At 40.7% G+C, this 20,930-nt stretch overlaps 1 protein-coding gene across 1 annotated transcript; it reads left to right on the forward strand.

The window, feature by feature from the left end:
* Positions 1-1,344: 1,344 nt before the first annotated feature.
* Positions 1,345-20,569, forward strand: LOC149300627 (KN motif and ankyrin repeat domain-containing protein 1-like). The gene is made up of 10 exons (XM_089485119.1): positions 1,345-3,589; positions 8,788-8,985; positions 9,082-9,190; positions 10,071-10,283; positions 10,861-10,948; positions 12,850-13,069; positions 13,837-13,979; positions 17,808-18,008; positions 18,515-18,613; positions 20,504-20,569. Exons 1-10 carry the CDS (start codon positions 1,360-1,362, stop codon positions 20,567-20,569), a joined length of 3,567 nt encoding a protein of 1,188 aa, XP_089341245.1. The 5' UTR covers positions 1,345-1,359.
* The last annotated feature ends 361 nt before the right edge of the window (positions 20,570-20,930 follow it).

Here is a 20,930-nt window from a genome sequence, read left to right on the forward strand (position 1 = left end):
TAGTTTTTGCTTGGCAGCAGCTATAGGCAGTCTGGCAGGCATTACCCTTCAGGATCTAGGTTTGACTCCCCTGTTATTTGAGCTTACGTAGTTTCTCTTTCAGCTTTGGAATTTTAGACAGCGTTGGGAACAGGTCTGTTGGCATATATTTAGTGTGTGTGTGTTTCATGGTGGGTTGAAAATAACCGCATCTAAAAAATGTTTCTCGCAGGAAGCAAATCTAGACACAGATTATTTGTGGGTGTCCAAAGTTTAATGAGATTTCTGCAAAACTAGAAGAGAAACATTCTCAAAAGACTCCATCTTAAGTTGGCTCAATGCAACACATTCCAACACCTGACCTCCTGCTTGTCAGCAGATGGAATTGAAAGACATGGTTAAAAAAAACATAAAAAACTTATTACACACAAAGCATTTTCTTAAGTTAGGGTGTTAAGATTTAACTGTTTAGTGAGACTTTGTTGTGAAGTTTTTGTCATTGTGTGATCAAATGTTTGCTGTTTGACAAACAGATCCTGGGTACATTTTTGTTTTTTGCCAAGTCTTTTTGGCTTGTGAAAATAAAGTTTCTCTGATCTTTGACCGCTTTGTGTTATGCAATGTACATGTGTCTATTCCCTTGACTGACCTAGCCATACTTTTTACGGATTTGTTTTTCATGATTTTATTTGTTGGGTTGAGAAGTGATATGAGAGTGTTGCAGGCAAATGTAGTCTAGGATTGCCTACCAAGGTGTCTATTAATAATGGTAATACTATAGGAGTTGACTTGATTATCTCCACACCTCTTAGCAAACCTGCCTGGTTGTATCATTACACAATGGATACACATTGCATGGATTAAAATAAGGATTTTGGGATTCTATCCATGTAATAGAATTCATATTTCAAGTTGGCTAATTTATATGTATTTTTTTTCTTCTTTTTAGATGAACAGGAGAGTGTCCAGAATGGTGAAAATGAAAAAGATCCCCAAGCTCCTTATTTTGTGGAAACCCCTTATGGTTATCAACTAGATCTGGACTTTCTTAAATATGTGGAGGACATACAAAAGGGAAACACCATCAAGAAAGTGACAATTGTGAAGAAACGCAAGTTGATCCCTCAGTTTTCAGGAGGCAGCAATCCTTCCAAACAGGAATGTGGATGGCCCTCAACAGATTCTCTTTCATCCTCCAACAGTGATGAAAATAAACAGTCCCCTGCCTTAATAGCCAGGAGACTCACAACTTCAAACTCTGGAAAACGGTCCAACTCCCAAGAAGCTTCTCCGAGTTTCCTATCTATCCCAGAGAATAATCTTTTACCACCGTCTTCTCCCCAACTTCCCAAACACAACTTTCATGTTACAAAAACACTAATGGAAACTCGAAGGAGACTGGAACAAGAAAAAGTGATCATGCAAGTTGCTTCATCCTTCAATGATGTGCGAAGGCCAAGGTTGGCTAGTTTTAGTGGTATGGGATCTACTGGTTCCCTGTCATCTTTTACTGGGTCCACAGGGAATGCTGCGCAGCAGCTGCAGAATGGTTACCAGGCCAATGGGGAAAATGCTGCCTTTTTTGCTTCATCTTTAGGAAGCTCAATCCGTCACAGCCCTTTAAGTTCGGGAGTAACTACCCCTGTAACCAATGTCAGTCCCATGCATCTCCATCACATCAGAGAGCAGATGGCAGTTGCACTTAAACGTCTAAAAGAACTTGAAGAACAGGTCAAAACTATTCCCATACTTCAGGTAAAGATTTCTGTATTACAGGAAGAGAAAAGACAACTGATATCTGACATAAAAAGCAAAAATGTAAGCCATCAAAATGACACAACAGGGTTCCGCAAACGATCATACAGCGCAGGCAATGCTGCTGGGTTTGAACCACGCTCCCATGTCAAATCCAGAGTGGAGTTGCATATAGACTCTGATGAAGAAATGGAGACACCAGAGCAGAATTCTCATACTCTTAAAGAGTTTAGACAACTGACTGCTGAAATGCAGGCTTTGGAAAAGAAAATACAAGACGGTAATTTTGAGACTTGCTGTGAGCCAACCCAGGTCCAAAAAAACAAAACAAAAGAAAAATGTTGCAAGTCAGTGGCTGTTGGTACAGATGAAAACCTGAATGATACAGTTATGCATCACATGCCAGTGAAATCAAACAATGATGCCTGTGTAGGGACTGACATTGTTTTGAAAAATATTGGGGTTTTGGTGACTGAGGAGCTTCTTGGGGTGACTACAGAGGCTGAAAAAGAAATCGAGCTTCAGCAGCAAACAATCGAAGCACTTAAAGATAAAATCTATCGTCTAGAAACAGACTTAAAAGAAGCGACTTATGCCATGGAGATGACCAAATTAAAGCTTGAGATACAAGCAGCAGGTTCAAGGAAAAAAGCAGACAAAGCAGTTATGGTCCAGCCCTCAACATTCAACAGGTCTGTGGAAGCTATCGTAGAACTTAGAGACCAAAGCACTGGAAATTATATAGATGTAGTAGATACTTGCGTGGGTAGCTGTCTTCAGACAAGTAGCATTGGTGTGTCATGCAGACCTACCCTTCAGCATGTGGCTGTAGGCTCCAACTTACCAATGAATCACTGGATTGTAAAAGAGACTGTAAACACATGTGATGTTGGCACTGGGAGGGACCTCGAGTTATGTGACAAAAGTGTTGGTGTGGACAAGGAATTCTATGAAACTGGGCTTATCATAGAGGAGAGATTAAACCACTTGGACCTGAAGAAGAAAAACCTGGAAATCAAAGAGGTGAGATCCGTAGGCTGTGGTGATTGTTCTGTAGATGTTAGTATTAAGCCTTTGATAGAACTGTTGTCACGTGGGGTGAATACAGAGTTTGTGAACAAAGTGGATTCTGCTGTTACAGTGTCCCCTTGGACAGCTACCCAGCAAACCAACACTGAAATGGAGTTGGCAAGCCAGTCCACCAACACTGAAGTGCCACGGCTTGTAGATACAAGCACCAACACTGCCATGAGTATGTATAGCAAGCAAACAAACACGGAAGCTGTGGAGATGCGATCGGTTGCTATAGGTGATGGGAAAGTGAAGGACATTAATGCTTTACCAAAAACACGTTCCATTGGCATTTGTACCTCAGATTCAAACTTTGAAAATACACCTTCTGTACCCAAGACCAAAGATTTTGGAGTAGGTCAGATAAACATTGCAGATAGTTTTCTGATCGGCGTGAAGTTGCGAAGCATAGCGGTCGGTCCCAGTGAATCTGTTACCCTCCAGTCTGACACAAGGAGCATAGCTGTTGGAGAAGATCCCTTAGAGCAGCAACAAGCCACTACTTCAATACAGTCCACGGAGCCCAAATCAGAGTCTCCTGCTGCTTTAGACCATTATATTGAACGTGTACAGAAGCTGTTACAGGAGCAACAGATGCTTCTTGCTGAGAATTACAGTGAACTGGCAGAGACCTTTGGAGAACCTTATTCACAGATTGGCTCTCTCAACTCTCAACTTATCAGCACACTGACTTCTCTTAACTCTGTAATGAAGTATGGTAGCAGCGAAGAACTGCGGAGCTCTGATATCAAGAGGAGTTCTATGGAACTGGATTCTATTCCTGGTAAGATGCTTTGGCTTGTGCAGCAATATATTGGCATGCTATGTTAAATACTGATGTCTGTTCATTACTATAACTTACAACCCTTTTCACCTTTGGCTTCTGTCTTCTAATACATGTCTCCACGTGGGCCTGATGTTGACAGTTATAGTGCACTTTGTTATTAATTCACATCTTTGTATGCTTCATATTCTACTGCTGGGGCCAACTTTAAACTCTCTTTACAGAGAAACATAACTACTTTAGAATAGTCATGTTATCGTTCAGTAGACGTTACTTAACTCATTACTAAAATACCAAAGGGTTAAATACAGGCTTTACCTCCTATGGTTATTATGGTATTGTAAACCGATCGTTAGCTAACTATTACACATGACATGACATGTTACTATGTAGTTGGTGCTTTTTGGGATGCTCCACTGTGATCTTTAATGAATCAGGTCCTGCCAAAGTTATGGGTTATTTTCATTGCATGTTCAAATTAAACATAACATAAAACGTTTTCAGAGTAAAAGTATGTAGTTTTCTCAACCTAACACTACATCCGATGCCGAAACAGTTCAACTTTAGCGGCTTTCATCTAACATCATCTAGTCTCCAAGCTTGTGTTTAGCAGGACCCTCTTTACCTTTTTTTTTTTTTTCTGTTAGCCAAAATCTTGTGATTTACAATTACTTTTGTTTACCCATTGTACTGCTCTGCAAAATATGATGACACAATATAAATCGATAAATAATAACATAGGAGGTAGATTTCCAATGATATGAGCTGTGGAGAGCTTGATCACCAGGGCAAGTGATGAAAGCCCCTTCGTTAAGCATGCATTGTTTTGTGGGATGGAAGTTTCACTGTTACACAGAACATCCTGTTTGCACCCAGCGCTTCTTGTTTGAACTCCTTTTAACCATTCTAAGTGACAAGGTTCTAGCTGGCTGGTGGTTTAACCCTTTGATCATACCCAGAAACAATGCTTTCAGATATTTTTGACAGCAAAGCTGGTTTAAACGTTAAGCCCTAATGGTTCAGGTGAGTCATGCACACAGATCAGAGCCGTATATATACAAGCCACATGGGAAGTAAAGCTTAGTACAGACAGCCTCTGACGGAGGAGCTTGTGCTATTAATGGCAGCTCTTTGTATTGTCACTCAAGCCCATAACTTGAGAAAAAGATTTATTATGTCGCACGTTTCAAGACATCTTAAGCCAGTTGTGGTGTTATCCCTCCCTCTAGAAGTAGAGATTTTTCAAACCCCCCAAATTTTTGTGTGCCTGGTACTGTTGCCGTGTCATACTGACGGGGACTTCGGTGTGAGATCTCTGGTTTGGGAGAGTGTAGAAACGTGTGGATCTGGCGCGGAGAATCAGGTGTGGTGTTAAGGGAAGGAAGTTAAGGGTGGAATTTTTGGGAACTAATACTAATCTAGACAAAGTGCTTATTAAATTGGTAAATAATAAAGAAACTAGTTATGCCTTTCACACTGCTTTTAGTTTTTTTTAAGGCCTCTTCATGTTTGACTACCTCTCTTGGAAGGATCTGTGCTATGCTATGTAGATGCTTCATATACATTAGTGCAGACTGGCCTATGTTGACTAGGCCTAAGGTGACGGCTCTCCTTGCTGGGTGATCATGCGCTGAACTATTCAATGAACTATATAGGGAGATCAGAGCTTGCCCTCGGATCTGACCATGACATGGTGAACGTGAACGCTTCTCCTACTGGTCACCGCCCCCCCCCACCAAGGTTGTGCCATAATCTTATTCGTTGTTTTTGCAAGTCCTTGTGTTTTATTGGTCAACCTGCGACCTAATTGAAATAGTCATCCTTTATTTAATCATCTCCCTATTTTTCTGGGGGGGGGGTTGTGTGTGTGTGTGTGTGTGTGTGTGTGTAAGACCTAGATGTGCCTAGTAAAGGTGTGTTCCTGTCTAGCATGTCCTGCTACGTAGATGCTTTGAGTCCCCTTGATTTGGACCATAGCGGCTATCCCCCCCCCCCCCCTGCAGTTGGCTAACAGAGGGAAACCCGACAACAGCCAGGGACTAAAGAGCAGTTTTTCTGAATGCCGAAGCTTCGCTTGCAGTGGTGTATGGCAGTGAAAGCGTTAATTTGCGTTGCCTCAGAGGCAGTATTTGCCAAGCAAAGTAACTCTTACCTCAATGCCCCAGAGCCTTGGAAGGTGTTTTCTAAAGCCATATACAATAAACATATACAATATAAACAAGAACATATATAAAAGCAGGCAACCTCCCATGATCGCACTTACCCTGGTATTGTTTCACTTGTATGCATGCTTTTCATGGAGGCAATTGTATAAGCATTCATTTTGGTTTTAAAAAATGTGCAATTTTTATTCAGTCATTCATTTATCTCTTGCATTTTAATGCATTGCCATAACAAACCGTTTCTCTATGGAAAACTATTTTTTCATTGATAAATTAAGGAGAAATTATGTTTTTGAATCGTTTTATATAGCCCCAATGTTTTTGTTTGCACGGGGAGACCGCTTAACGCTTAAGAATTATTTCTCTGAAATTGCGACTACAGTTTGGTTAAACAAGTTGAAATATTTTTATATTTCTGTTGTGTGTCGATTGATGAGATTTGACAGGCCTGCGGATTTTTTCTGTGACCCTGAAAAAATGCATTCGTTGTTTGGAATGGTACCAGTCATTACCTCATCCCATTTCCATCAGAGGATAAGAATTGAACCTTGTTGGTGTACCAAACAAGCTCCAAATTAAGCCCTTGACCAGAGGGGGGTAGAGAATGTTTCTAATGATGAAAACAAAAGCTCCAAGCCACCCTCAAAACAAACAAATAGCCAGTAAAGGGTACTTTGTGTCCAACAGGCCCCGACTCTGTCCTCACATCTTCTCCAGGCTCTGGGAACACTTTTGTAGGCTGGTATGAGTACACTATCTTGGTGTTTTTAAGATAAGTACTTCTTTATGAGATCATTTACTGACTACAGTGTCCTGATCTATTCCGTAAAGGGAAAGTTTGCGGGAGGGTTGTGGTTTGAGCACACCTCACTATTAATTATGAGGGGCCAACACTGGTAGGTTTCTCCAATGAGAAGAGCTGAGGTGGCCCTAAAAAAAATTCAATTGGTGACAAACTCTTACTGACTTAACTATACATTATACAAGGCTGGGCAAGCTTTCTGCAGCAGGAGCTCACAGGGGTACAGAGGCTGGCTATTCATAATGTAAGTAAAGTCAAGGAGCTGGACCGCAACTCTACTGGGAACTCGACCTTTAGTGAGACGCTGTCTACAGATCTCCTAGGTTCAATGGAGAAAAGGCACTTTGTGGATGTGTGAACATGTGCAAATTCAACTGTGGTTACACAGAGACAAGGCTGCCATCACAGTTGGCTTCTAATCTATAGAAGTGAGCACAACTGTCTCTTTAAATGTTTCACACTAGATGGGATTCTGTTCAATTAAATATTATTTGTTTGGTCATCTAAGGTGTCCGTGTATTCAGCTTAAATGCCATTCACTCATCTGTAGGTTTTGGTCTTTTTCCTGTGGAACTACATTCATCTAGAGTTGCAGGCGTCCCGGCAAGTTAATCTGTTTAACATGTGTGCATAACATGTTAACAACTGATCGGATGAGGTATAAAGAGTTCTCCCTTACACAAACAAACAGTATAATAGTTTTGCGTGTCAGCCTGGTACTATGGGAAATAGAAGGAAAATCTGATTTTCCTTTTTTTTTCGTGCCGCTCACACCCTCGGCCTACGCGGCTGACAGTTACTCATTTGATGTTAAGTGGCACTCTGCAGCAGCGTGTACTGCCCGGGTGTCACTGAACCCTCCCAACAAATTTCCTGCCTTTATAACCAATATCCGTTTTATCAGAAATTTACAGCAACGTTTTACAATCCTGCTTTTGGCAAACACCAACACCCTCGGGTCACTGCTCTTTCATTTCCTCTCTCTGTTGGAAGAGAAAATAATAAAATTATGATGTCTGTGGTTGGATCACCATCATCTTGGACTTTAACATTGAACTTCTTCAAAGTATTTCCTTTTACCGCTGCTGAGGAGCATTAAGGTCTTAATGATCTCCATTGCCATTTCATTTTCATTCTTGATTTAAGCTTACTTTCTTTTGGTTTTGTCCTGAATTACTCTAAGCTCTTATTGTAAGTCTAATTGTACATTTTAAGCGTGTTCTTAATTATGTGTGATATTTTCTGGCTGCCAAGCATTGCTGAATGATTGGTGAATTTCTAAATACTGCATTTGCTCGATTATAAGACGACCCCCCAAATCTGAATATTAATATAGGAAAAAAAGAAAAAGCCTTAATATAAGACGACCCTATAGGAATTTTATACCAGTAAATGTTAATTCATGTAAACTATTTTTTTTAATAAAAGCTATGATTGAGAAAAATATTTTGGTTTTATTTCCTTCTATTTTCCAACCTGCCCCTCCGGTTATGCACATCTGCCCCAGAAATGCCTTATACCCCCTATATGCCACTGTGCCCCATGATATGCCTTTTAACCCTATATGCCACTGTGCCCCATGATATGCCTTTTGACCCTCTATGTGCCACTCTGCCTCCAGAAATGCCTTATACCCCTATATGCCACTCTGGCATTAAGGGGGTTAAAAGGCATATTATGGGGCAGAGTGGCATATAGGGAGGTTCAAGGCATTTCAGGAGGCAGAGGGGCATATAGGGAGGTTTAAGGCATTTCTGGAGGCAGAGTGGCATTTCATAGAACACTTTGCCTCCAGAAATGCCTTATGCCCCCCATTTAACACTCCCCTGCCCCCCCCCCAACTTACCGGTGCTTCTGACTCCCCTGTCATGCAGCCGGGGCAGTGTATAGATGTCTACGCGATTCGCGTACACAACTTACGCTGCAGCCGGAAGGAGGTGTGGTTAGCAGCGGGGACGCAGACAACCCCCGCTGCTAACCGCACCTCCTTCCGGCTGCAGCATAAGTTGTGTGCGCGAATCGCGTAGACATCTACACACTGCCCCGGCTGCACACCGGGGACTCGGAAGCACCAGTAAGTGGGGCGGGGTGTGTTTTGGGGAGACAGGAGGATCCAGGTCCTATAAGACGACCCGATTATAAGACGAGCGGTATTTTTCAGAGCATTTGCTCTGAAAAAACCTAGTCTTATAATCGAGCAAATACGGTAATAATAATGCCCCTTATTCTTCCAGGAGCAAATTTGGATTGCACATCCCAAACTCAGTTTGTGAATGAATACACAACTTCTTTCTCTCGAACAGTTGATGACATAAAATCTGACATCATGCTAAGTATGGCACAAGGTACAGACAAGCCGTCAATGGCTCTAACAGCTGGCCCCGTGACTGCCTCAAGATTAACGAAAGGAAACACGTTATCTGATACCCTTGGTAATACATTTTCAATGTTGCAAATGTACACATTTTCTATTGTATTTCTTTGAAAAAAAAATTTTTTCATTGTATTAATTCCCCTTTTCTCCCCAGAAAACACTAGCAGCCAGAATAAGCTAAAGTCTATCATGAAAAGAAAGGATGAAAGAAATGAAACTTCCAACACTAAGAAAAATCTTCAGTTTGTTGGTATAAATGGCGGGTAAGTGGGGTTTTCAAACTTTATGTGATTCTCAATCATAATCGGTACTACTGCATAATTGCAAAATCCATCAAATGCATTAAAATAGGAAAGGGGTCGGGAACTGGAAAATCAATGTGCATGTCGGCATACGTTCTCTAGCAGTATTGGTTGGCACTTTCACAAAAATCTTCGACTGCTACACATGCATTAGAACCACTGTATCGTGTGTGACCATGAGATAAGATCCAGCTTGTTATAGACATACCTGGAAGTCTTCTGGGTTTGGTCCAGAGCCTTCGGGTGAAGCCTTGCTTTCCTGGCTCTCCTGGTCCGTTTCTTTTTCCTCCAGGCAGAGTGACACTGTGCAAAGTTCCCATGAATGATTTTTTTGTGTCAGTGTTGGGAACCTCTTATCTAGAATAGTTCGAGCCAGGCCCGTTTCTTTAAGTATTCATGCTAGTTACGCCTGATTGCTGTGTGTTTTATAGTTGGATTTTCTTTTCTTCTAGTGAGTGGACTAGTGAAAAGTTCCAACCTTGTCTTCAAAGAATTAGAGGATGTCTATGTAGTGTCTACCCTATAGCAACAAACTGGCAAACTAATACTTTGTGAGCAGTGTTCCCTCCAAGCTGTGCGCTTGTGCGCGCGCACATAGCTTTTTTAGAGAGCGCACATGTCCAAAAATTGTGCGCATGTTTTTCCCAAAAAAATAAAAAAATATAATTTTTTTTAAACTTTATGCGGCGCGGATATTGTGCGCACAATATTTTGGCTCTGTGAAACTTTTTTCACAAGGTAAATTTTCTGGAAAAATTAGATGGAACATTGTTTGTGAGTCTTAGATACTACTAAGTGTTTAGTGTCATGTGATTCAGATTTTTTACGTCTTATATTGTAGGTATGAAACTACATCAAGTGATGAGTCAAGTTCAGAAGAAAGCTCTTCTACAGAGTCAGATGATGAAGAAGAAATCTTCAATGAGGAGTCTCAGGAGATCTACTATGGTGTGGCAAGTGGACGTAAAGGAGTTGTGGGTTCTCCAAGCAACAAAGAGAAGAATGATAAGAATTTTGAGGAGAAAGAGCCTGAGAAGGTTGAAATTAGAGAAAGGTGTGTCTTTGTACCATATTATTTCTGGAGTGTGGTGGGAGTTGGCATGTTTTTCTGATCTACTAATCATGTTTTAAAATGAAGAATAAATAATCCATGCTGACAACATTTGTCATGGTATGGTGTATTTTAAATTATCCATCATTCTTACTTATTCTTAGTCTTCCCTTATGAAGTCCGGCAAAATAAAACTGCTTGGTCAGCTTCAGATAAATCTTTTGTTCATTTTTCTGTATAACCTACTAGAAAAATGATTGTTGGCCTATCAGACAGCCCACCCTAAATCTTATCAAAATATAAAAAATGTGTTTAGTTGATCTTTTGGTGAATCAGTACCTAGAAAAGTGATTTTATCATTTGGGTGATACATTGTTAATACAGGTTTGTTTTCATAGCTGTAAGACTGTGAAACAGTCAATCGAATGAGTCAAATATGGAAAAATGGAAGTGTTTTTGCAAAAAAGATGTACATCCCCATACTTCTAAGGGTATCACTAATGAACAACCTCATGCTCTGGCCCTGGGGGTTCTCCACAATAAATTATGAATGACTGATTCTTTGTTAAATAACACTTAGATATGAGTTAAGTGAAAAGATGCTGTCAGCATGCAATATCTTAAAGGATGCTGTGGATGACCCAAAGGCGTTGGCAAACAAGGATGTGGTGAGTTCCCTACAATTGTTTTATTTTAGTCTAAACTGAGCTGATTTTGGAATGACATGAAAAGCATTGTTGAAAACAAAGTATTTGTATAGTGCAGACCTCAGCCCAGATCACACTGCAATTGTCGGCATGGTCAACTTGGGGAAAAAGGTCATCTTCAACTGCCTCAACCCAACACGCTGGTTACAAGAGAAAATTCAACCACGACTCCCCTTTATTGAGATTAGCGTACTTACACAAACAATATAATTTTTTTCTTCTTTAGTTTGAAACCATATGTATATGTGTAACACTATTTATTAGGACTAAAACATAAAAAATGGGGCACAAAAACAACCCTGAATGCAATAATACTCCACTTTCCCCAAATTTGCCCCTTACACTATATACAGTACTTTAAATTTTGGTTTCTGGGCAGAAAGATTTGGGTCTTTTTTTTGTTTTTTTTTTTTTTCACTAAACATGCATATTTAAGTATAGGGCTGCAACTAACGATTATTTTCATAATCGATTAGTTGGCCGATTATTTTATCGATTAATCGGATAAAAAAATGAATGTACATTTTTCATTTATTTAAAATAATTTAATAAACAAATGATGTTAAATACAAACGCAGAATAAAAAAAAACCTGATAAAATGCATTTCTTGTCTTTATTTCCCAACCAGCCCCCCCAATTTATGCACATTTGAGCCCAGGCTTGCCACGCTGCCTCCCAGACATGCCACTCCACGCTGCCTCCCACATATGCCACTCCACGCTGCCTCCCACATATTCCACTCCACGCTGCCTCCCACATATTCCACTCCACGCTGCCTCCCACATATTCCACTCCACGCTGCCTCCCACATATTCCACTCCACGCTGCCTCCCACATATTCCACTCCACGCTGCCTCCCACATATGCCACTCCACGCTGCCTCCCACATATTCCACTCCACGCTGCCTCCCACATATTCCACTCCACGCTGCCTCCCACATATGCCACTGTGCCTGATACGCCTTATACCCCCTGATACACCACTCCATCCTCCCCAGACATGCCACGCTGCCCTCCCCACATATGCCTTATATATCGTATATGCCTTATACCCCCAGATATGTCACTCCATCCTCCCCAGATATGCCTTATACCCCCAGATATCTCATAGTCCCCTCAGAGTCACAGACCTGTTCGCATCACACTGACACCATACTTTTATAAATAAGTACTGGGTTAATCTTCACTGCCCCCAGGATTTAGATTCCCCTTATTCTGCCCCCCTTTACCTCTAACTGCGCCTTAAGTTAACTTTATTAAATTAACCCTCAGTCCTCATTAAATTAACCCTAAACACCCCATTAACCATAGCTGCCCCTAAATTAACCCTAAACACCCCATTAACCATAGCTGCCCCTAAACACCCCATTAACCATAACTTCCCCTAAACACCCCATTAACCATAACTTCCCCTAAACACCCCATTAACCATAACTTCCCCTAAATTAAACCCCACCTCCCCTAACTTTCAGCAGCCCAAATATTAATTTTATACTTACAGTTAGATGATTGTCACAGCCATGTGGTTCTGGCCTTCTGGGAGAAGGAAGGGGGCGGGGCCAGTTGTCACAGTGATTACAGGGAGGGGCTGGTAAGTAGGAGCTGCTGCTGTGAGTCACTGAAACGGTTTATATAATGAGGGGTATTTTTCAGAGCGTTTGCTCTGAAAAAACCCTCATTTTATAATCGATAAAAATCGATTCAACTAATCGATAATGAAATTCGTTGGCAACGATTTTCATTATCGATTATCGATTTTATCGATTAGTTGTTGCAGCCCTATTTAAGTATATGTTTAGCATCATCTTCAGTTTCTGCCTAGTAGTTTACCGCCTGTAACATGTAAGATGTATGTTGGCAGAGACTGTGTTTGAATACCATACAAAACGAGTGGTTCCGCGTGTCGAGTCAGAAGTCGGCCTTACCATCAATGGTTGAAGATTACATCACTGCATTTGCAGAGCTTTCCCCTGCTGCCCTGAGTTACATCATCAATATGGCCGATGGCAACGGAAACACTGCCCTTCATTATAGCGTGTCTCACTCTAACTTTGACATCGTGAAGCTACTGCTGGATGCAGGTAAGATGCTCTCTCGATTAAGAGGACACCAAACACACCATAAAGTGGAGTCGTGCATGCAAACAAAGGTTACGGTTGGGGTGAAATGCTTGATTTCCCAAATAACACGCTGTTTAATTGAAGAAAGTCATCTGTGTAAGTGGGAGACTTAAAATGTATAAAAAAATGTTTGCAAGGATGGCTACTGGAATTGTCCGGGGGGGGGGGGTGGACGCACATAGACAAAGGCATGCACAGGAACCCCTTGATAATGGTAGCCCAGGACCTACATAGCTTTTTTACACTGTCTGTTTTATGCAAAGCTAAAGAATTTGAAGTTATGTGATCTAAGCGGTATAAACAAGACACTTTTACTTAACTCATTTTATTGATAGGAATGTATTTATTTTACTTATAAATAAATAAACGTTACTTATTCTTGGTATTCATTACCTACCATGGTGCTGTACAATTTATGAATTCATGGGCATGGGTTTAGTAATTAGTGGCTGGCTATAGTGTTCTTTTGGCTGTAGACCAAGCATAGAATCTTAGTTGAAACTTAATTGCGTACTATGTACATGTGCCTAACAAAGGCTGAAATGTCTTTTGTTATCCTGAAGCAAGTAACAATGTAATGGCTGACTGGAGCAACAGAGGGACTGTGAGATCATATATATGGCAGATGATGGTCTTGACAATCAAGATTTAGTGTATATGAACAATTGCTGCCTTTTAGTTTGTTCTCTTTAATGAATTAGTGTCACCCTCTACTTATTTCTTTGCAGATGCGTGCAATGTTAACCACCAGAACAAGGCTGGGTACACCCCCATCATGCTCGCTGCCCTAGCTGCCGTGGAAGCAGCCAAGGACATGAGGGTAGTGGAAGAGCTGTTCGGTTCCGGAGATGTAAATGCCAAAGCTAGTCAGGTCTGTACTTCAGCCTCCACGCCGCTTTAGGTTTCGGAATAATGTATTCTTGTATAATTCACAGAATAAAATGTAATATTATGTAATATTTAACGGTTGCGTACTCAAAAACATTATAAATGGGGCTTTGAAGTGTCGTTTTTCAGTTATTGGTGCCAGATCCACAGTTCTATCTTATTGGCTGTTCCATGATGTGGATATTGCCAGTTACTTATCCAGTTCTTGTCAGTTTCAACTGAAAGTCGGGGGAAAAAGAATATATGTATACATCAATAGTTTGGCGTCACTTGGCTGTTTTCATGAAAAACCAGCCCCAAAACCCCCCTGCTGCCTGATCGCTCCATGAGAGCGACAGTGCAGCGTTAACCCCTTCAATTCCACAATTGTGTATAACACATTCGTGGCATTGCAGGGGTTAACATTTGTCCCCACAAGCTTGTGGGGACTAAATATCAGTCAATGCTGTGCTCCAATGGAACATCAGCATTGAAAGCGTTAAAGAATTTAAAAAAAATTATAATAATAATTACAAAAAATAAAAATAAAAAAACCAGCACTGACCTGAAAGTCCAGGGTGCCTCCAGGTCAAATGCTGTGAGTTTAGTAAGTGGGCTGATGATGATCAGATCACTCCTAACCAACTGTTAGTTTTAAAAAAAATCCTGGCTCCTAACTTTTTTAGCTGGCGCCTAGATTCACAACAAATTTGTCAAGCCCTGCAGTACACCACAATTCTGTGTGTAAAATATTTAATTAGTATATTGGTTTACAATAAGGTGTCTGGACACGGTTAGGAGGTAAATACTACTTTAACCCCTTCGCGACCTTTGCCGGTTCAGGACCGTCATAACAAGAAGGTCACTAAATGACCTTTGACGGTCCTGAACCGTCAAAAAATTAAATAAGCTTAGAAAGTGATCAAGGATCACCTTCTTCGCTTAAACGGCCTTGCTGCAATGCCTCGATGTCGAGGCATTCAGCAAGGCCGAGATCGGCATCAGGGGCCATGTCTGGCCCCTCCCCGGGGCGTCAACAGCCGCCATACATTGTATGGCGGCGGACGCCCGTTTTAAAAGCGTTTAGGAGGCGATCAACGATCGCCTCCTAAACTTAAATGGTGTCGCTGGAATGCCTCGATCAGGAGGCATCCAGCGACACCAAACACTTACCTCTGGGTGGGCTGTGACCGCTCCGGAGAGCGGTCACAGCCGCCGCTGCCGGTGATCTTCGCCATCAAGCAAGATGGCGGCGGCCCGGGAAATAAAACAATAAAGACGAAAAAGTTCGCTAGAGGGTCTCCAGACCCTCTAGAGAACTGGCTCCACTTGCTGGTTGAATACAGGTACTGCATTCAACCATGCAAGTCAATGGAGCCCAGCTTTCTAATCACTATGTGATTAGTAAAATATTCAAAAAAAATAAATAAAAAATGGAAAAAAAAATTTAAAAAAAATGTGCTAACATTTAAAAATAATTATGCAGTGATGTCACTAGATGAACCATCCAGTACCAGCAAAATGTGTAAAAAAAAAATATAAAAAAAGTATTAAAAAAAATAAAATTAAATTAAAAAATAAAGTTTATTATTTTGAGCAAGTGCTAAAATTTCTCAAAAATCTCAACAAAGAGTTAAAATAAAAGCACTTCAAATACCCAAGGGGTGTCTAATATATAAAAAAAATGGCTGATGGGGTAAATTGGAGTGGCCTAGCTCAAAGATAGGGCATAGGTACAGACTGACCAAAATGGAGAAAAAAAGCGCACTTCCCAAATGTGGCATTTTAAATCTGAAACAACCCGACAAACCCATGCATGTCGGGTATCACTGCACTCAGGAGATGTTCCTGAACACACATTGGGGTGTTGTTTGACAGTGGCATATACCAGGACCTGTATATCTATAACTAAAATACAATTTGTTTGAAAAAAAAATAAAAAAAATTACTATTACAAACTTTGACAAAGTGTAGTTGTATAATTGGTGCATGGAAAGGGTTAAAATAACAGCATTTGGAATACCCTGGGGTGTCTAGTTTTCAAAAATATATGGTTTGAATGGGTTAAATTGAGTTAACCGGCTTCAAAGATATTCCAAAGAGGAGAGGGAGGCACAATGACCAAATGACCACCTGAATTACGCATGCCCCAAAAGTAGCCTTTTACCAGCCAAACAATCTGACAAACCCATGCATGTGGGGTATCGCTGTACTCAGGAGATGTTGCTGAACACATATTGGGGTGTTGTTTGACAGTGACATATACCAGGACCTGTATATCTATAACTAAAGTACAATTTGTGTGGGAAAAAAAATAAAAAAAATTACTATTACAAAGTTTGACAAAGTGTAGTTGTATAATTGGTGCATGGAAAGGGTTAAAATAACAGCATTTGGAATACCCTGGGGTGTCTAGTTTTCAAAAATATATGGTTTGAATGGGTTAAATTGAGTTAACCGGCTTCAAAGATGTTCCAAAGAGGAGATGGAGGCAGACTGACCAGATTTGTTAAAAAAGATTTGGAAATCATAAAACGCTGCTTGTACTTATTGCCCTATAACTTACAAAAAACAGCAAAAAAACATAAAAACATTGGGTATTTCTAAACTCAGGACAAGTAGTAGAATCTATTTAGCTAGTTTTTTTACTTGCTTTTTTAGGTGAGTAAAAGATTTTTCAAATAAAAGTCATAAAATGTGTTTTTTTTTTTCAATTTTTCACCATGTTTTTATTATTTTTTTTATAGTAAATAAGATGATACGATCAAAATAATGGTATCTGAAAGCCCATCTTGTCCTGAAAAAAACAATATATAACTTATGTGGGTACACTAAATGGGTGAGGAGAAAATTACAGCTGAACACAAGCACCACAAAAGTGTCAAAACAGCCTCGGTCCCACAGGGTACAAAACGAAAAATGAGCCCGGTCCTTAAGGGGTTAAAATGAATATTCAATGCATGCAGTGATTACAAATAGAGCATGTCTCCGCTCCACCTTGCGATACGGTGGCAATTACACCCATGAGTTAATACCAGGGAACTGAAGCTATGTGCAAGATTAAAAGATACACACCCAAGACAGTAGGTGTCTTAATGTGATATTTTTGAACATTAAAGAAATGTGGTGTTTGTGATATTTAATGTGCTGCAGCTGTAATTCCAGTATAGAGTATTCTAAAACCACCCATTCCGTCAAATTGATCAACCTTTCCACCCCTATACAACCACCAACCTATACACTCAATCCTCTGTAGATCCCATAAAGAATAAAAGTTAGGTTAGTGGCCATGAGCTATGTTAATAGTAATACAACAAGATGTTTGTTAACTCAGACTTCTTGAAAGTACACAGGATCCGTTTGGTGTTGACATTAAGATAAATGGCCAGTAGTTAAAAGTAAATAAAATAACATTTGGTTAGCATAGGTTTCCCCTGTAAAGTATTAACCATAGATATTGCGGAAAGGCGCTGAGGTTCACACAAAGTTCGCCTGCTTCAAAGACATGATTTTCCTTCTATTTGCTTTGAACCTCTGTGGAAGGATTCTTGGATTACACATTATATAAAGGCTGTTGTGCAGAATGAATTGGTCACAGTAAGATCTTTAATGGAATAAAGAAAGAGAAAACTATTGCTAAAGTGATGCAGAATAACCTTGTATGTTCTCTCCTGAAATATCATATGATGATCATGTTATCCTCATATCCCTTATTAGCTATATTGTCATGGTTGTCCACACACGCATTCACCAAGAAGACTTTGAGTGTCCTAGCAGCATAAAGCATAGTAGAGCCATATTTCACATTAGTTCTTGGGTTTTCTGTTTCCAGGCAGGCCAAACGGCTCTGATGCTTGCTGTAAGCCACGGACGGATAGATATGGTGAAAGCTCTCCTGGTATGTGGAGCAGATGTTAATATACAGGATGATGAAGGCTCCACAGCTTTAATGTGTGCGAGTGAACATGGGCACGTGGAGATAGTCAAACTGCTACTGGCTCAACCTGGCTGCAATGCAGCCTTGGAGGACAATGTGAGTTGTAAGACATATACTGTGCAGAAAATAAAAATACCATGAAATCAGTACTGGAAGAGTATGTTATGTGTGTGTACATTTTACATCTTTACAGTATAATAAAGGGGATATACAATAAGTGCAGTCATATAAGACTGTACCATGGTATTGCTATACCTGGATGCAGCCTATATGGTCCAAAGAAGGCAGAAAGGATTTCTCAAGTTACTTAATAAAGTGTTTGCCAAAATACCACTGCTGTAAACGGTACTCCCCAATGAAAAGAAATGTGTGAGAAATGTGTAGGACACATAGTTTAAAAAAAAACAAAAAAAAACTGCACACCAGAGTAGCAAGCAGTATATATTAGGGTGCCCGACATGCAGATCTCCAGCTCTCATTGAAATTTAGCCCCTGCTTTAGCCTTTGGCTGACTATTCCTGATGTAGACCAATAAAGAAAAAGGTTTAACATTTCCTGGTCCTGCTTCTCTAACATCACTGTGTATGTTTTCTGCTTTTTAGGATGGCAGTTCAGCCTTGTCCATTGCCCTGGATGCAGGTCATAAAGATATTGCTGTTTTGCTCTATGCACATGTCAATTTCTCCAAAGCCCAGTCACCAGTAAGTATGGTATTAAGAGTTACTTAATAGGGAACATCCGGCTGTGATACTTTTTACAGGGATTCCAATTAATTTTACTGTGTGCAAATTGAGCTGGCCCTCCTCGCCCATTTCAGTCAAATTGTTATGTCAGGGCTCGACAAATCCCAGGCGCCAGGTCGCCATGGCGACTCAGAATTTTGTCCTGGCGCCTAGGAGTTTGTCAGCCTCTTACATCCAAAAAAAATGCCCCCGCGTCACCACGGGGGGGGGCGCTGCTGCTGCTGTCTGCCCAGGAGTCTGGGCAGACAGCACAGCCACTCAGAGCCCGCCCCCGAGCCTGAGATCACTCCCACGGAGTGATCCTGTAGGCTGAAACCGCGATTGCAGGAAAACCTGCAATAGCGTTTTCAGCAGTCACAGGCAGCTTCAGGAAAGGGGGTACAGTGTTGATTGGGTCCTCACACAAGTGTGGGGACCTGACACAACATCCCCCTGCTGCCTGATCGCTCCATGAGAGCGACAGGGCAGCGTTAACCCCTTCAATGCCGCGATCGCGGCATTTAGGGGTTAATTCCCGATTTGTAAGGGGCTCTGCTGCTGGTGGTCTGCCAGGCAGACCAGCAACAGCAAAAACGAGCCCCCACAAGCCCTTTGACTCCTGTAGGCATGGAAGCCTACAGCAGTCATCAGAGACTCCCCCCTGCAATGGCTGGTCTATAGACCAGCAATCGCGTTCCAGCTGCCAGAGGCAGCTTCAGGGACAGGGGAGAAGGTTCTTTGGTCTCCACATGAGTGTGGAGACCAGCCCCAACACCCCCCTGCTGCCTGATCGCTCCATGAGAGCGACAGTGCAGCGTTAACCCCTTCAATTCCACAATTGTCTAACACATTTGTGGCATTGCAGGGGTTAACATTTGTCCCCACAAGCTTGTGGGGACTAAATATCAGTCAATGCTGTGCTCCAATGGAACATCAGCATTGAAAGCGTAAAAATAAATAAATAAATATATATATATATATATATATATATATATATATATATATAATAAATAAAAAAAACAGCACTGACCTAAAAGTCCAGGGTGCTTCCAGGTCAAATGCTGTGAGTTTAGTAAGTGGGCTGATGATCCGATCACTCCTAACCAACAATTAGTGTAAAAAAAATTCCTGGCTCCTAACTTTTTTAGCTGGCGCCTAGATTTACAACAAATTTGTCAAGCCCTGTGTTATGTTATATACTACGTTTAATGTCCTGTCTACCCATTGTACAGTGCTACGGAATTTGATGGTGCTATATAAAACATTTTTTTTCTAAATATGGTCATTTTTATCACCTGAAGCTAGAAGCATACTTTGGTGTCTTTTCTTCAGGTGTACCCAACTCATGATGCGCATCATCATATCTAACACTCAGAACATTGGACACGCCTGCAGAATTTTTATGGATTTGTTTTTTTACCGGTAGCTTTATTTCTTTACAGCTCTGCAGAGTATTACTGTGCTATATAAATCAATAAATAACGGGTGAGAATTTTTGCACTCGGGTGTTTATTCTAGAGAAGTAGACGCTAGGCAGAGGGGAACAATACAAGGATGTAGACATGTACATCATTTTCAATTCCCTTCTGCTGCAACATAAGAAGACAATCGGTTTTCTGCAATTCTGATATCTCCATGTCCTGTCAAATGCAGATTGAGGGTCATAGGAGATGTAGTTTACCAACTGTAGAGTTACGCATTGGGTAGCTATTTATCATAATTAACATGTGTGTCCCCAGCAAGTTGTTTTTTGTAGGTTGTTTCACTAAATGATCAATCACTGTACTTTGTTCACCATAACAGGCCACTATATCTGTTTAATTTATGTGACATGTATATTTATAGATCTCTATTTTTTTGTTTTTGCAGGGTACACCCCGATTGAGCAGGAAGCTTCCACCCAGTCCAACACAGAGGAGCCCATATGATAATTGATACTGAAGAGACGTGAAAGAAAATGTATTTATTGAATTTTTTTGCTACCAACCAGCTGCTGCTAACTGTTATTTTTGGCGACAGATACTGAATGTACATATCTTGTGCTTGAATGCACCAGCAGGTTAAAGCAATATATAAATACATATATGTATATTGAAAAAAAAAAAAAAAAAAAAACTTCTCAAACTGGAACTAAGCTATATCGTCTCAACTGTGCTTCTTCATCTGGGCCGTATGATGGACAAGCTTTCTTATGGACACAAGCCTCCCAAGACTTTTTATCAAACATGACTTAAAGCTGAGTGTGTTTGTAAGCGGAGATATGTGCCATAGTGCCTGCTGCATTGGCCAAGCTAAA

This window comes from Sceloporus occidentalis, unplaced genomic scaffold (genome assembly GCF_023333645.1).
Source record: "Sceloporus occidentalis isolate IW3139 unplaced genomic scaffold, rSceOcc1.0.p SCAF_24, whole genome shotgun sequence".
NCBI lineage: Eukaryota > Metazoa > Chordata > Lepidosauria > Squamata > Phrynosomatidae > Sceloporus > Sceloporus occidentalis.